The 16,408-nt window shown below is 41.8% G+C and overlaps 2 protein-coding genes across 7 annotated transcripts; one reads left to right on the top strand and one right to left on the bottom strand.

Annotated features, from left to right (window-relative positions):
* Nucleotides 1-3,343: 3,343 nt before the first annotated feature.
* tfam (transcription factor A, mitochondrial) lies at nt 3,344-8,392 on the top strand. Its single transcript, XM_031873918.1, has 7 exons — nt 3,344-3,638; nt 4,672-4,814; nt 5,310-5,380; nt 5,588-5,737; nt 5,943-6,038; nt 6,557-6,613; nt 6,731-8,392. The coding sequence occupies exons 1-7, from the start codon at nt 3,553-3,555 to the stop codon at nt 7,010-7,012; spliced, it is 885 nt and encodes a 294-aa protein (XP_031729778.1). The 5' UTR covers nt 3,344-3,552; the 3' UTR covers nt 7,013-8,392.
* LOC116397969 (DNA-directed RNA polymerase III subunit RPC4) lies at nt 8,347-16,163 on the bottom strand. 6 transcript variants are annotated; one of them, XM_031873916.1, is made up of 9 exons: nt 16,037-16,161; nt 15,294-15,500; nt 14,426-14,472; nt 14,144-14,298; nt 13,905-14,029; nt 12,716-12,803; nt 12,308-12,570; nt 11,436-11,588; nt 8,355-10,983 (listed from the first exon to the last, which is right to left on the bottom strand). In XM_031873916.1, the coding sequence occupies exons 2-9, from the start codon at nt 15,468-15,470 to the stop codon at nt 10,846-10,848; spliced, it is 1,146 nt and encodes a 381-aa protein (XP_031729776.1). In that variant the 5' UTR covers nt 15,471-15,500; nt 16,037-16,161; the 3' UTR covers nt 8,355-10,845. The 6 variants fall into 6 exon arrangements, 5 of the variants coding, with proteins under 5 accessions (XP_031729774.1, XP_031729773.1, XP_031729776.1 ...); XM_031873915.1 differs by having other exon boundaries at nt 12,308-12,573; nt 16,037-16,159; XM_031873914.1 differs by having other exon boundaries at nt 8,347-10,983; nt 13,905-14,298; nt 16,037-16,163.
* Between the last annotated feature and the right edge of the window lie 245 nt (nt 16,164-16,408).

The following is a 16,408-nucleotide window of genomic DNA, read 5'->3' as shown; positions in this document are numbered from 1 at the left end:
TTTTTTTTTATTAGTTATTTTGCATCTTGTAGCAGATAAATTGAAATGAAACAATGTAATTTTGCAGTTACCCTGAAAATGAGATCAATGACAAGTAACATATTACGGTGGTCTTCTTCTTCCTGTTATTATTGTTATTAATTGTATAGTATTAAAGTCATCTGGAAGATTTCATTTAAATTAGAGTTATCACAATGTAAATGTCATGGAGATGATGTACTGTGTTCCCATGAGAACAGCAGTGATGTTGGCATTACACAGGCACAAAGATCACGTTCTAAACCCAATCAAAGCTGAACCTGAGGGTTGAATGTGTTCTTGTGTTTGACCTGCAGCTGTCTCTATATCTATCTTTGCTGTTGAGATGGTGGAAATCAAATGTTCTGCTCCTGTGTACTCAGAAGCCTGTGTGGCACCTTTTGTACTGAATTAAAGAATGGTACAGTTTTTATCACAGAGCTTAATGTTGATTTTGTTCTGTTGACATATTGCTATTAATATGTGATATGGTTGTGATCAAAGGGCTCCACAGTGGCAACCAGAACTTGGCCTTTTGGTTGCCATAGTGGGTGACCACTTATGAACATAAAAAATAGGGATGCACACCAAAATCTATACATTTTATTATTTGTTGCATTAGTGAGATTTGGACTTTGCTGTCATGTTTAAAACTGGAATGCTACACAGGTTCCGAATTGTCCGACACACAGAAAATTGATCGGGGATCAATAAGGGAATCCATAAAGAACTAGACCGATAAGCAGAATTAATAATACCATCTGTAGCAATAAAACCTATTCAAGCCCCATCGTGTGTCGGTGCGTTTACTCGCATACAAGCACTGGAGCTCCAAGCAATGCAAGCGTGCAGCTCTCAACCGCAGGAAGAGGTGGAGGCTGTGAGAGCTGGCCCATTCACAAGATATTCATTACTAAGCTGATGTATAATGGCATAGTATTATAATCACTCAAAATATGAAAATAGCAACTATTTTCAATTACAGCAACCAAAAGATGATTCCTGTACCAGCCTGGCAATGTGCTCAGCATTGAATTGTAGCCTACACCTCCAGTTTCTCTCTGCCAGAATACTACCTGTGTGTGTGTGTGTGTGGGTGTGTGTGTGGGTGTGGGTGTGGGTGTGGGTGGGGTGCTTTCATTAAACCCAAATGAGTTCAAGAATATGTAACATTTTAGCGACTGACAAGGTCTGGAGCTCGGGTTATAAATCAGGGACCACCAGCAGGCCCTTATCATGATGATTGGTGTTGTGGCTTATAGTACACATTCAGAAACACATTTCCGTTAGATTCGCACAAATTGCTCACACTAAGCCTGGAAATGTCAGGGCTTTGCCTGGTTGTCAATATTCAGGCACAGCCTTTGCTCAAAATAGGGAATAATATTGTTTTTCATGCACGACAGTACAGGCTCTGAAACGTCAGAGCAGTGAGCATTACCAACACACAATGTGGCTGAACAATCACTGTAAAGCTATGTATCACCCACATACAGCTGAATGTCAGTGAGTACAGAAATTGTGTATTTACAATAAATATCATGGCCTATTCAATCATCTCTCAAGAATGAATACACAAGCTCTTACTGTTAGGAGACTTTGATAAGTCTACAGCCAGTCTGTACTGACATGTTGGTAGAGTAGTATTTGTGTATTAGGGTGTGAGAATATGATATTACTGTGTGTTATGAGTGCTGGCGTCTTACACGCTGCCTTTGGAGTCTTTTTGCTGCTTTTGGTAATTATATTGCATCTATTTTTCCCATGAACAAAACCAGGCAAAGAGGGCAACTGCCTCTAAGGGCCACTGAGGGCCCCGTGTGGAACATGTTTGTATTAGTTTTATATGCACAATAAAAACAGAAATATAAAGGGCCTTAAGGTAATTACATCTTGAAGCCATGTCTTGTAGATGGACCCTGTGTCAAAATAACTGCTTAGTACTATTATTATTATTGCTTACATGGTGCATATTCTCTACTGTGTAATTTGTGTTAAATCAAATGACCACATCTGACACAAAGCAAACCTGGGGTTTTTCCAGTTCAGTGAATTGTCAGTGGGTTAATCCATATAATAACAATAATCTCATACCTGGTTGTATTCAAAGACTTATCAGAGTTCCCAGATTAAAGGTTGCATATTGTAGAAAGTGAGACATTTATGTCTTTTTTGATTATAAAGAAGGTCTAAGTTTGCTTTATGCTCAAGGTACAACACTTAAAGTTTTTCTTTGACTCGCTTGCTCCGCTCTTAAAACACCGGCACAAAGTATGTTGTCAACAAGTCACCTGTCGACTTTAAATGATGTCAGATTCTGGAGGATATGTTGTCTCTGATTTGTTAAAAATCGATTAGAGATGAGGCAATGTCCTCTGTGCAGCAGATATAAGAAAGAGGGTCAAAGTTCAAGATGCTATTTTATGAGAAAGTAGAATGTCCCAACTGAACACATTCTGCATACAATGCTTCAGACTTTGTAAGGGCAGCTGCTCTATAAGTAAAAAGAAAAAGTATGCAATTTGGAAAGCAGCTAGTGAGTCTGCAGATGCACAAGACCTATCAGAGCAGAGTGTGTTTCTCCTGGAGGTGGGCTCAGAGAGACAGGCACGATAACAGAGCGTTACAGACTGATAGAGAATACAGGTATATCCAGACAGACACTCTTGGAAGTGATTTTTGAACTCTAAAGCATGTAAACATGTTCGAGAAGAAACCCTGAAACACAAATATGAACCTAAAGATGAGCATATGTCTCCTTTAAATTATATACCGTATTACAGACAATTGAGCGGATACCCGTCCTCACTGTATAAAGTGGCTATTATGAGACAGGATGATGTTTTGCAAGTGTTAAACTACAGAGTTGTGTTTTGTAACAATAATAAAGCTCAAGCAGACAGAAATGTATGGAAACAATATAGCCAACAGCAAACACATGACAATGGCACCGTGTTGCCCACAGAGTTAACAAGAAAGAATGTATCTGCTCTATTGTCACAACGTCTCAATTCGTTGTGGACAAAGAGAGTGTTCATGTGGTGGTAAGTACAGGTATTATAGAGGACCAAATTCCTAATGGTTGACTGGTGAATATGGTCTGCAAGTGTTTCCTTTACATTTAGGGATATACAACTTACCACACAAAATGAGAAGATTTAATATAAAATATATTTTTTAAAGCGATTTGTTGGGTGGATGCACAGTAAAACTTGAACAAAATAGTGCTAAAATGTATTGAGATTTAGATGGACTACATGACGTCCAACAACAAAAAGCTGTGTTTGTAACATCCGCGCTACATCCTGCTAAACCACGCCCATCTGGGTGATTTGACCTTTTCCCACAATCCACCGGGGGACACGAAAGGCGCCTTTTGCAGCCCATACATGTCAACAAGGAGGAGGGGAAGACGAGGCTCATCTTCTGTTAAATACATCTAATGCTTGAATATATAACACACTGGTTTTGTGGGACGATACGTGTGTCTTGCATTCTTCTGTTTAACGTCCTTTAACGTTTATTACTACCGACATGGCTCCGTTCAGCCTTGTGACAGCAAGCGTTAGCTGGTTGGCTAAGTCCTTCAGTGTTTTCTCCAGCACAAGCACCCTGGCAAGGTAGCTAACCTTAAGTTACTTCACTGTGTTAGCTAACGTTAGGTGAACTTGTGTTAGCAAGCTAGCATTAGCTTGCCCTCTTTGCAATTCGCATAGCCTACTGTAAGCACGTTTTTTATCATTAGAAATGAGATTTCACTTAAACGGAAATGGTTGGAAAGGGTATCCTAGCATGTGCTAACGTTAATATTAGGATAGGTTAATGTTAGCGTTAAATATAGGACGTGCGAAATAACGCTACTCTATGACCCTCAGACAACTAGGTTCGGTTATCCTCGTATTGTTGAACAACCAGACACGTTTTGACGTGTTAATTTAAATAACAATTCCCTTTTATTATGGTGGTAGGGCTTTGGGTTTGAGGAGCTTTTAGGGTGATGATATCTATAGGTTCAAAATGGATTCATCACACTGAAAGGAATGCACGTGTAGAGGTTGGAGCTGTAAAAAGGCCTTTCTTTATCAGGTGCAGCAGTTTTAGTGCTTTCTTTCTTTTTTATGCTGGGGTATAAGTTGAAGCCATAACATACCGATGGTCCACTACTAAGCAATACTTAACGTGAATAAAACAGAAGGTCTGTTAGATATATGCTAAATGAATGAATGAGCAAAAAGTGATGGTTAGAGCTGCAACTAAAATGTATTTACATTTTCACTTAATCTGACGATTATATCTTTGTGTTATTGATTATGTAGTCTTTGAAATGTCAAGTAACAGTAAAAGCTAGAACTAGAGTTTGTTTTCTTCATTATTTTTCCTTGGAAAAAAACGAACATTATCAAAATAGTTTATATTAATAGTTTTTTTTTGTCAAACAACTGATAGAAGAATTGCCCAATCGTTTCTGCCGTAGAAATGTTCACGGTAGTGTGTTGTGTTACTCTTGAGTTGGTACCATTAAAGCACCACTAAGTTACCAGATTCTTGAATTAAGTTTTGTGTAAAGTTCTCTCCATTAGAAATAATGGATGCCAGGATTGTCTCCACATTATGTCATATTTATATATATGTGTGTGTGCCTGCATGCTGTAGGTGTACCAGTGTCCTTCCAGCTGCATACGTCAACCCAGTGAGATGTCTGACCTCTCAGGCCAGTGGGCCCCCAAAGAGACCTCTGAATGGTTACCTGAGATATGTTCTGCAACAGCAGCCGGTCATAACCAGACACAACCCAGGTATATCTGCAACACGTTTCGATGGCAGCTTAACTTATTGATTTCATGAACAAGCCGCGCTGACACAACAGCTCGTAGTACTATAAGCTAGGCTGGACACACACATTCGAGTATTTGTTCAGTGGGTAGGTATTTTTATTCAATAACAAATAATAATACAAATGATACTGTAGAATAACGGTATCCTTAAAAATGAATGCCTTTAAATAAACCGAGTCATGTCATGGAGACGAGCCAAGCCAGAACTCCCTGCCACCATTGCTTGTGAGGGATGGGGCACCACTCACACATGGATGTGTGTTTCATGACTCGAGTCCGTGCTGCCTGCCAACAGAGAGCTTAATGCACATCTCTGATATCCGTGTGGAAGAAGCTTATTATAATCATTGAAATGTCATTTCAGAGCACATGGCTGAGCTAGATCAGTTTGAGAGTTCAAGGACTCAAATGCTTCAGTTCTATTGTTAATAAACATCTTTCAATTGTTGCCCTCAGAAATCAAATCAGTGGATATCATCAGGAGAATCGCCCAGCAGTGGAGAACCATGAGCCCAGAACAGAAACAGGTACATTTTACTTTACGTGTTAAACACAATTTACTGAATTCCTTTTATTCAAGTTTTTATCTGTGCAGACATTGTAGTAAGGCAATGGCTGCAAGTGGTAAATCATCTCTCATTTATCTTCTGTTTTCATACAGTCTCTCCACATATGGGGTTTTGTCAGTCTGTTGTTGTGACCAAAGTTCTGGTTGGTCTCTGTCACCCTTGTAGCCTTTTCAGGAAGCCTCTCTTCAGGCCAGGGAGCAGTTTAAGGTGGACCTCCAGCACTACCAGGCCCAGCTGACCCCAGCACAGGTCCAGCAACAAGCCCTGGAGAAGAGGCAGAGGATGGCCAAAAGGAAGGCCATCCGCAAAAAGAGGGTAAGAGAGACGGTAGATGTGGAACAGGGAAAGGACGAGGTTGTCTAGAGCTTGCAGACTGTTTTTCATTTATGTGCTCTTAGAAACACATCTTAGACTTGCTATTCAAACTATCTAGAAGTTTGAGTTTGCTGACAATCTGAGTACTAAACCATATTCCATCTACTGTTGTTCAACAATACATATGCACGTGTGTGTGATCCAGGAGTTGACCAACCTGGGGAAGCCCAAGCGTCCTCGCTCTCCTTTCAACATCTTCATGTCGGAGCACTTTGTGGAAGCCAGAGGAACCACCACACAGGTCGGTAACCACAGCTCCATCACATGACATTTAACGAGATATTCAGGGGGAGTAATGTTGATGCATGGACTGGTCTGGCATTACAGTTTGTACTGAAATGAACAGAATCTGTTGTTTTCACCGACTTTCTCTTGTTCAGAATGTTTTACACATGGACATTCTAAAGTGACCTTTCTCTACGGGGAGAAAAACACTTGTTTCTACTGAAATCAACTTAAAAGAGAGTCAAATATTACTTCATGTAAAAGTAATATTCTCTTCACTGTATCAATGCATCATGGCTGCCAATTTACATAGAGGTTTGATTTTATTGTTATGAGTATTTGTCTGACGGTAGTTTTTAGGAACCTGCTCTAGCAGCTCCCTTTATTGGATAGTTGATGGAGACAGAACACTAGGACATGCAGCAAAGGTCCCCGGCTGGAATACATATGATTATGTGCTTGTATTGCAAAAAAAAAGGACCATTGCTGAGCACAACAGTCGTTGATATGTTTCTGCCAATGTGGTTGATTCAGGCAAAGATGAAGTCACTGTTGGAGGACTGGAAGAATCTGTTCGGTCATCAGAAACAGGTTGGCCAAACAATCATTACACGTCTTTATTGTTCTAGGTATAAGCCCACCACATGTGAAACAAGACATCCAGTGTTGTACAGTGTCCAGATCTCCTCTGTTTGTTCCACACGGCAGGTCTACATGCAGCTGGCAGAGGACGACAAAATTCGCTATAAGAATGAGATGAAGTCGTGGGAGGACCACATGATGGAGATCGGACGAGAAGACCTGATCCGAGAGCAGACCCTGTCCACCAAGAAAAAACCTGCTGCAAAACGTTTGGCGGCCAAGACGGGGCCAAATAAGGCTAAAGCTAAAGCAGTAAAGAAGGCCACTGCCACAGGGAAGTCCAAAACAAGCAGGAAGACAGCAAAGAGTAGCTCTGTGAAAACTGCCAGGACTACTAAGAAGACATAAGACGTGTTCATCTACTAGAGTCTAAAGGGAAAGAAGAGCTTTCATGACAACTGAAACAGAAGTTGTGATGACCCAGGGCGGTGCTCTGCTTGGTTGTTTTCCTCTAATGTAAAATCCACAAAGTTCCCAGTTGTCATGAAGCTTCCTAGGTTCAGCAGGAAAAACCCTTTTACAGCATTCAGACAGATGAAGATGAATTCACAATAAATCATCACATCTGTTCAGTAAGAACTACATCAGATAAGCCCCGACACCAGGACCGTTACAAGGCGTCCAAATGATGATCTAGTGCGGGATAGTTCCAGAGGAACCTGAGGAAATGTAATGATTTCAGATGTTTATACCATACAATTTGCAAGGTTTCATAGCCCCGAGTGTAACCACAAGGTACCCGAGGAGTATAAAGGTTACTGTTGCAGTCTCAAAAACATCCACACATTTTCTATTTTTGGTATTTCATAAAGAGTATCAATGTCAAAAAGAAGTCTGGTGTTATTCTTAGTTTGCCTTGTCAACAAATCCATGAAAAGTCCTAAACCAACGATGTTGGTGCGTGTCTCCCAGGCCCAGTGCTTCTACTGAAGGCACGCATCTTTAGAAGCCCCCCACAGGCTCAGTAAGTTCCTAAGCCAGCTGGTCATTGTAGTTTTTAGTAAACAGGAGGAAATAGTTCATTTGTTGGTGATTCTTTCTACATCTGGTGCTCTAGTGATAAACCAGCGTGTTCATGTGTTTAAGTAGGTCTGAACAACAATGGAGCTCTATCACGTCGAGTACCACAGAGCAGGGAAGTCAGAAACTACCGACAGGCCAATGAATACTTTTTATTTGTTTTTCATATTTTCACAGGATTTGTTGACGATATTAAAACTAGAATGACAGCAGCCTTAAGCTGAGCAGAGTGCATGTCCCCGTGCACGTGTTTACAGACTCTCATCAATGCAACCTGACTGAATTATTTGTCTCATAGCTGCTGTTCCTGCAGCACAACCTCACACTGTGAAACACTGCTTTGTGTCATTTATGGCATAAGTAACATTACTGACTGACATTTTGTTTTTTTTAAACAAATTTAGTTTTATCGTTCCAGTCGAGCTTTATACGAGATGTTTTCTTGTTCCGTTAAAGCTGTTCTGGTCGATAATAGATCCGCCCCTTCATCCAACTCATTCTCTGGCACACCTTCCTTTCTGCTCGGTTCATGGTCCTAAAGTCCCCGATCGTTCTGCTCTTCGTGTTTGGGATGATTATGAAGATCGTACTCTCAGTATTGACAGATGCTTTTGCTTGTAGAATGTATGTAGAGCTACCAGCGTTTACTACAGCGTGTTTTCTTTGTACTGTGTATTTACTGAATAAAGATGTACATACACCTTTCTACAAAAGGACCTTTTATGATGACTTAAAAATACACACAAAAGCCACAAGTTTAAGAAGAACGCACAGACGGCACATTCTCTAGAGGCTCCATGTCCCACTTTTTACTGCTATGATTCTGCTGAAGTTCAATAAACGCTAATTTTGAATGATTATCTGCACCACTTCAGATACTAAAGAATAAAGACTTAGAAGTCATTTACTAACTCCCCTTTTTATCATTTATAAGCAGTGCATAAACATGTAACAACTGATTTATAACGCACTAATGTAGTCGTAAGCAAAAACAGTGTTAATGTGTTTGTGTACATGATTGACAATATAGAAAAATGTTTTTACAGAAGTTATAGTTGTTGACAAATACTGTACATTGAGACACTAGGACTCATTAAATCTGCTTATGCTACATTATAGTAAGTTATAAAGCTTTTAGTAAAAGTTAGTTTACTGCTTATTAATGCTAAATACTGGGACTTCAGTAAAATGTTACAATTTTTGTTCTCTTTGGTAATCCCGTCATTCATTTATATCATACCACAAGAGTAAAAGAAAGTCTTGCTTCACTCACCTCTTCTGGGAGAAAGTTTCTGTTGCAGCATTATTAACAGTCAGTGACAACAGCATGCACTGAGCACACCTGTAGTACCTTTACTGTCTGGTAAGAATACGTCTTTAAAGAACAATGCTTGAAAGTGCTGTACACATAAGATACAGTAAAACAGATGTAAGATTACAATGTACAGCATATAAACATAATGAGATATCAGTATAGAAGACACACAAATGAAATAGAAATGAGTTCTAGAGGTGGTTGAGGGTGAGAGGATGGCGAGTAGGTGATTCCAGAGACACGGTCCCCTCTAGCATGGAGATCGGATCTGGAGCCATGAACAGACATGACCGACTGTACCAGCAGTCCAGCAAATCAACAGTCTTGCATCTGATTCCATTGAGAGGTCACTGAGATGGTTCTTATGTACTTCCACGGCAAAGCTGGACCGACGTTTAAAAAAAAAAATGGATGACCTGAAAGGACTTCCAGAAACTATAATGAAAAGATTTCAGCAATAGATGGAAGTTTGGAATCAGATATGTAGTTAATATAAAGACTTATCTATCAATGTTTTACTGTGCCAACTTCAGCCACTGGAGGTCAACAACATCTGGAAATACAGCTGCTGTTCAGGGTCGTCCTTCAATCACAGGATCGACGGTTCAAATCCCAGCTCCACTAGTCCATGTCGATGTGTCCCTGGCAGGACACTTAACCCCAAATTACTCCCGCAGGCTGTTCCTGTGGTCCATGAATGGGTATGAGGGATCAGAGAGTCCTGATGGGCAGGTGGCACCTTGCATGGTAGCGCCTGTCATCAGTGTGAATGGGTGAATGACGACATGTAGCGTTACAGCACTTTGAGTGGTCAGAAGACTAGAAAAGAGATATACAAGTACAGTCCATCTACCGTTTAGAAGCTCACAAGGTGAAGTGAGAAATGAAATGATGTTGAGGTAACAAAATGCAGGCTGACAAACATCTAATAGTAATACTGAAGATGCCATATCTAAGTTGGCTAAATGCAAAAGGGTTACAAATCCCAGCAGTACATCAGTTGTTGTTTTTAATTTGTATTAAACCAGACACTCTTTGAGATTACAACCTCTTTGAGGGAGAACTGGCCAAGATAGAACACCGTTACAAGGTTACAAAAATATAAAATAAAGCATGTTAAAAACAGACAAGGGACAACAGAAACATAATATAAAATCCAGCTTAGAATAGCAACAGCACTCTTCATTACACAGTCGTTTTTTAATCAGAGCTTTGCTTTGTGTTCTGACGGTTCCTCCGTGACCGAAATAGAACGCTGTTCTACCACGTGGTGACCAAACCCTGGTACCTGGTAGAGCCAACATCAGGATGGTGCCATCAGTGCAGCTACGGGTTGATCAGTCCACGACTGTACATTTACTTTGCACCATTTTGGTCTATTGAACAAATAACATGACACACATGCTGAGAGGCGGGTCTCTGGGAATTAATAGAGGAGCACAGCTAGCTCGCTGTCAGACTGATACACTAACACGTACGACAGTTGAGTTATCAAAGCCTCTGTAAGTCACAAATGCACTCCTCAGTGGTTTTGTTGTACGGAAGTCTGGAATTTCGGCCTTTGTCTCTGTTCAAAGAGGGCGTCGGCTGTCGATGTGATCGTCCTCCTTGATCTGTCCCAGGACGTCCACTCACTGGTGTGGAGCTGGGGGGTCTCTCGCTGGTGTTCGGTCATCAGAGAAATCAAAGCATAAACACGATAAAACAGGTTACTGAGGGTAACGTACATAGCTGCCTTAAAGAGGACCATCGGTCCTTTCCTCCACAGTGATCTGTTGGCGTGGTAACAAAACATCAGATCAGGAATCCTACAAAGAGTCTTTGAGCTCTGCGGGGTGAGAGGGGATCAGGGTCCTTGCTGCTGCGCTGCAGCTTGTCTCAGTAGAGCCTGGAAGTCAGGAGACAAGACCAGCTTGTGGTGGACGTTTCCCAACACCATCATGTCTCCGGTCCGACCGTCAGACAGACGCACCGACACCAGTTGCTGCAGACAGGAGAGGAGAGATGGCCTCTGTATTAGCAGCTGTTTTACTACTGATGATGACTGATGATGCAACAGTTAAGTGTTCAGTATGGAAGAGAAATAAACAAAAGACAGACTGCATTTTCACACCAAAATATTTATTGATTAAATGTTAATCCTAATGAAACATGCTGTGATGTATTCAGAGTCAGCAGCTCACTGCAGTCTCTTCACAATAAAGGCTTAAAAGGCTCACTTATATGTCCTCCTACAAAATAAAAGGAAAAATCTACCTGTGTACTAATTATTTTAACAATAATGATTTAACTGAAATCATTTACAAATTTCAACAGTACTGGGAAGATATGTTCTTGGAGACAGGTTGATTTTTTTCTTGTGTGTCTGATAACAGGACTGTCAATAAAAAAATCTCATACGAGATCTTTCCAAGAACACACACACTCTCGCAGCACCTGCAGGAAGGAGAATGCCGCTCCTTCAGAGACGTCCATGACGATGTGACCCAGCTTCAGCTCCACCTTTCCTGACTTCCTGATCTGCAGTTTACCCAGAAACCCCTCTGGGAGTTGTGAGAGCACAGGACAGCCCTCCTTCGCCGCAGCCTCCTGAGGACAGGCAGAGATACTCAACTTGTTACTAACTGGCTCGTACCAGCAGCTGATAGGCGGTGCAGTAATGAGGTGAATGGCTAGGTTAGTTTAGCTGGTTAGTTCCACGAGGTGTGTAGTGAAGGGAGTATAGCTGGGAATCCAGCCACACAATGCAGTTTAGTGTCAAGTACCAAAAACATATCTCCATCCTCCATTGTATTACCAGGGTGTAGGATTTGGTGGCATTGAGAGTGTCTCTGCTCACTCCTCCCTCTACAAGCAGGTAACAAGAGGTAGAACACTACGATCAGAGCAGTACTGCAACTACAACGGCCTTCAATGTGACAAACTAAACCAGAGATGAAAGTCTCTCTCTAGAGACAGTGTTTGTCTGTTCTGGGCCACCGTAGAAACATGGAGGTGCAACACTGTGGACTCTCTATGTAGATATGAAGCGCTCATTCTAAACTAACAACAACACAAGGATTCTTAGTTTCAGCAGGTATACACTGATGGAAGCATAGTTATAATACATATATTATATTCCATTTCTGCCAATAGATCAGCAGCAAATGTTTAAAACCAGAACATGTTTGCCAAGAGGGTCGGTAATAACACAAACAACAAAAGGGGGCGTCCCTGAATGCAGCGGCATGAGTCGATGTTATGTGCTAAATATGAAATAGATGCAACCACACATGATCGAAAGCAGACATGTTGCCGAGGCAGCTCACGTGTGCTTGTAGATGTGCAGGCCTCTTGTCTTCAGGCTTGCCTTCCTTACTGGCAGCTTTCTCCGCTGAAGATCCCAAAGAGGGGTCGACCTTCTGCGCAGACTCTCTGCCCGGCATACTGTCAGGTAGCTGCATGAAGAAGAGCTCCTCTCTGCCAGACAGGCTGAGGTCCTGCAGCAGCTCTACCACGGACGGCTGCTCTGGTTTGGGCCGCTCTGTTCTGCTGTGGCCCGAGGGTCTGAACGGAGGGGGGTTCTCTGGACCTGCTAACATCACAACCACAAACACTTCAGCACAAATGGTTAGAAACGTTGACACGAGTGTCCGTCCTGAGTGAAATGAGCTCCCTGTTGACAGGCAGTGTGACAGCGTGAGAGGTGAGGCAGTAGACTGAGGTGGTGTTCTCACATGCTGTGCTGGCGGTCAGTGTGTGACACAGAGGCAGCTGGATGGGCTTCAGCCTGACATCGTTCCTCAGACCCGGGTCATCTATGAACTGTGGGTGCAACATATAACATTAGTTATTATGGTGGATGATGAAACGTTAGGGTCTGTCATTACAAACTAATGGTGTGCAGCTAAACGTTGAGCTGAGACTGTATTCCTGGCAAACACATGAGACAGGAAACAGCCGGATTGAACTCCATAAAAAACAACCGTCAACTTCTCCTCTGTCCTCCAGGTTGAGGAAAAGACTTTATCGTGTCAGTTGCAGGTGCAACTCCTGAAGGTTCATGTCCATGTTATTAATGTGAAATAAGAAACAATTACTTTGGAATAAAATACTGAGGAGACAGGTAGTCTGGGATCCCTGCTTTAGTGCATGACATGATGTTAAAGTCAATATTCTGATATTAACAATGGATCAAATGATGACCTCTAATGTGAAAGGGGTCACTCAGAGACAGATATTCTTCTCAGGAGTCGGTGGAAAACAAACCACAGCTACAAGGAGAGAATACTGGGCTCACAATCATCAGGTGAACACAATAAATGCTAATGTTGCTCTGTGTCTGCTGCATGAATAAATAAACAACAGGTAACATGTTGTGTTTTCAGCTTGTTGTGCTGCCCCCAAGTGGCCAAGAAAATAAATGCAGCTTTAAAGGACAGGTTCACACTTTTTTAAGTTCGTTCTGTCAGTATATCAGACAAGTCAGCATATCAGACAAGTCAGCATATCAGACAAGTCAGCATATCAGACAAGTCAGTATATCAGACAAGTCAGTATATCAGATATGTATATGTATATCCAGCAGGGGTGTCCCTGATTAAGAACTGATATAGTCGCATCTGATTGGTCAGCTCTTTCCTACAGTGGACTGATCATTGATTCGTGTCTTTTTTTCTTGCTCATTGATCCTCTTCTTTTGAAGCTTTACGTATCTATAGGAAAATGAGTCGTAACACAAAGAGCATATTCTGTACAGACTGTGGAAGATTCCTACTTGATTTGAGAAACTCAGACTGCTGAAGCCTCAAACAAACCTCAGAGGGTTAGGGCAAGAACAATGTTCACTGGACTAGTATTTTAAGACAGACTTGAAAAGTTGTGAATTTATACTTTAAGATCTAGCAGCTAGCAGGACGTACTCACATCATCCCTCTGTAGTTTATTGAGTATCTCATCATCCTCCTCCTCCGAGTCCTTCCTCTCTTTCTTCACAAGTTTGCACACGGGGGAGGTGGTGGAGTCCTGCAGGTCTGTAGCACCACGCCAGCCTGAACAGAGACACGGGAGGAAGTGCACCTGTAATGCTTCTGTGACGGACCTCTGGTGTGCATGCTCAAAGGATATTAGAAAAGGAAAAGAAAGAAGCAGCAGAAGCTGTGCACCTGTTTTGCGTACGGTGTCGGCAGGGCCCTGCTCAAAGATGGAGTGAGACTGGATCGTCTGAGGCCTCTCTCTCCTCCTCCCTCTGTTCTCTCTCCTCCTCTCCTCCCTCTGTCTTCTCTCCTTTTTTGGAGCCGAGTGGATCTCCTCCTTTAACCTTGGGAAGAATCGGACACAATGTTTATAATCGTCACACACTAGGTACCTACTGCAGGAAATGTGCAATGCTTCAAACTTTCATGGCTAAACAGAGGACTGGAATGATCTCACTGATGGACACGCACTCATCTTTGCTTTTCCTCACAGCGTGGACGTTTGGCTCAAAGGTTTTCTTTGGGGGAAAAAATAGAACAGAGAAGAAATATTAAATATTGTTAATACCACATATTTCTTAAATGGGATTCAAAACAAAGGTGATGCAAATACATGGTGCATTTAACATGTTATAAATCCTTTTCTAGCTGCCAGATTCAATCTGTTTCAATATTACAGGACTGTGACTTACCTTTTCTAATTGTGACCCTCCTATGAACACCTGCATTAAAGCAGCTACTAAATCAGATGAGTTTCTAACTGAAGTTGACCCCTGACCTCCTTTTGAAAGGAGGAAATGTGTTCCATCATGCTGTAAACAGCGTCACATTCTCCTTTTTTCCAGTATGACAGAACTGAACTGTTATGGCCTTGAAACAGGGTTCTCTGTGCAGCATCTTCCAGCAGAACACGGATTGATTTGGAGCCTTTAGTTGTGCAAACAGAGAACGTTTCAACATTTCTATATCTTTGTCAGAGTAAAAAAGATGGCTTTAACTGCCTTGAACAGTGGATCAGTCTGCTGGGGGTCTAATAGACTCTTTAAAACTGTAGGCACTATTACATAAACACAATCAAATTAAACTTTATTTTCATCTTAATTGATTGAATTGAATTCCTTGTTTTATTCCTTGTATGTAAAGGCCTTGTATTGGATTGTGTGCTTTAATATAATCATTACATCACGTATGTGTTCTGGGGGTATGCATTGCATGGTCCTAAAGTGTCAGCATGAGGAGGTAGAAGATGTGTGTCACGTGAAGTCCAGGCTACCAATGCTGTAACAGAACACACGGAAATGCCTCTCCTGTTTCATCCCTTTGGTGTGACGTTCAATACCTTCGTTTTTTTGAAGACTCCCCCTAGTGTTAGGTCCCTGGTTCTGAGCGACGTCAGTCTTCCAGGTTGAGCGGGAGAGGAGAGACTCCTGACCCGGCCTGGGAGTCCTCGGCCCGCTGTGAAACTCAGCCCGGTGCCGCTGCCGGGAACACATGCTGCATCTCCAGAGTCGGTCATGTTGTGTTACCTGGCCCTCCGTCGGATATTCTGCAGAACGTTACATGTTTTTACTAGTGGCGGCAGGTGGGGGGCGTTTCACATAACAGAACAGCCTGCTTTCATTGTGCACACAGCCTAAACAATGACGTTAACGTTACATTTTGGGACTGACGTAAGGCTTATCGTTATACCTACCGCTTTATCGCCAAAAATAGTTCCTAATCACACGCAGTCTGATCCCTGCGCGGGTCCACACCAAACAACAGACAACTTAACAACGACTTTATACTCCATTTTGTTCGCAGTCGCGGCATCAAAACAGACTGCGCCAGAATGCAAAACTGCACCCTCAGAGGCCAAAATGTTTCCGTTTATGCAAACCAGAATACTATTAGTCGTGATATTCGGTATCGCTGCTACGCACAGTAGCCTATCCTTCCTGACGTTTGAACACAAACGAGTTCATCTTTGACACATCTCGGTCGTAAAACAGCGGAGTAACGTTCTCCCTGTGGGCGGTCGTTGCAGAGAAACATACAAAGCAGAGTGAAAACGTTAAAACTCTTCAACCAGTGACCACTTACCAGTTCCCTTTTGCCGCTTGTTTAACTTGTCCAGTTTAAAAGGACCGTGTTAATTTCCTTCCGTGCTGCGCTGCCATTGTTTCGCTTAAACTGCACTACACTGGTGCAACCACAAGATGGCGGTGTTTGTCTGCTGGTGTTTGAGGGTGTCCCGAGCCGACATTCTCCGCTCTTTAAATGCCTTATTATACTATGGCATTTTGCAATTTCATGACATAATAAGCTTTGATATATATATATTTTTACTATTTATGACGTACTATACGATTACTTTTTTTGATATCCTACATTTTCATGTAATATTACATACAATTTTATGACATATATGATTATTTTTAACAATTTGAATGCATACTATGCTGACTTTTTATG

This window comes from Anarrhichthys ocellatus, unplaced genomic scaffold (genome assembly GCF_004355925.1).
Source record: "Anarrhichthys ocellatus isolate YVR2014 unplaced genomic scaffold, GSC_Weel_1.0 scaffold76, whole genome shotgun sequence".
NCBI lineage: Eukaryota > Metazoa > Chordata > Actinopteri > Perciformes > Anarhichadidae > Anarrhichthys > Anarrhichthys ocellatus.
This window is presented reverse-complemented; position numbering and strand designations above follow the sequence as displayed.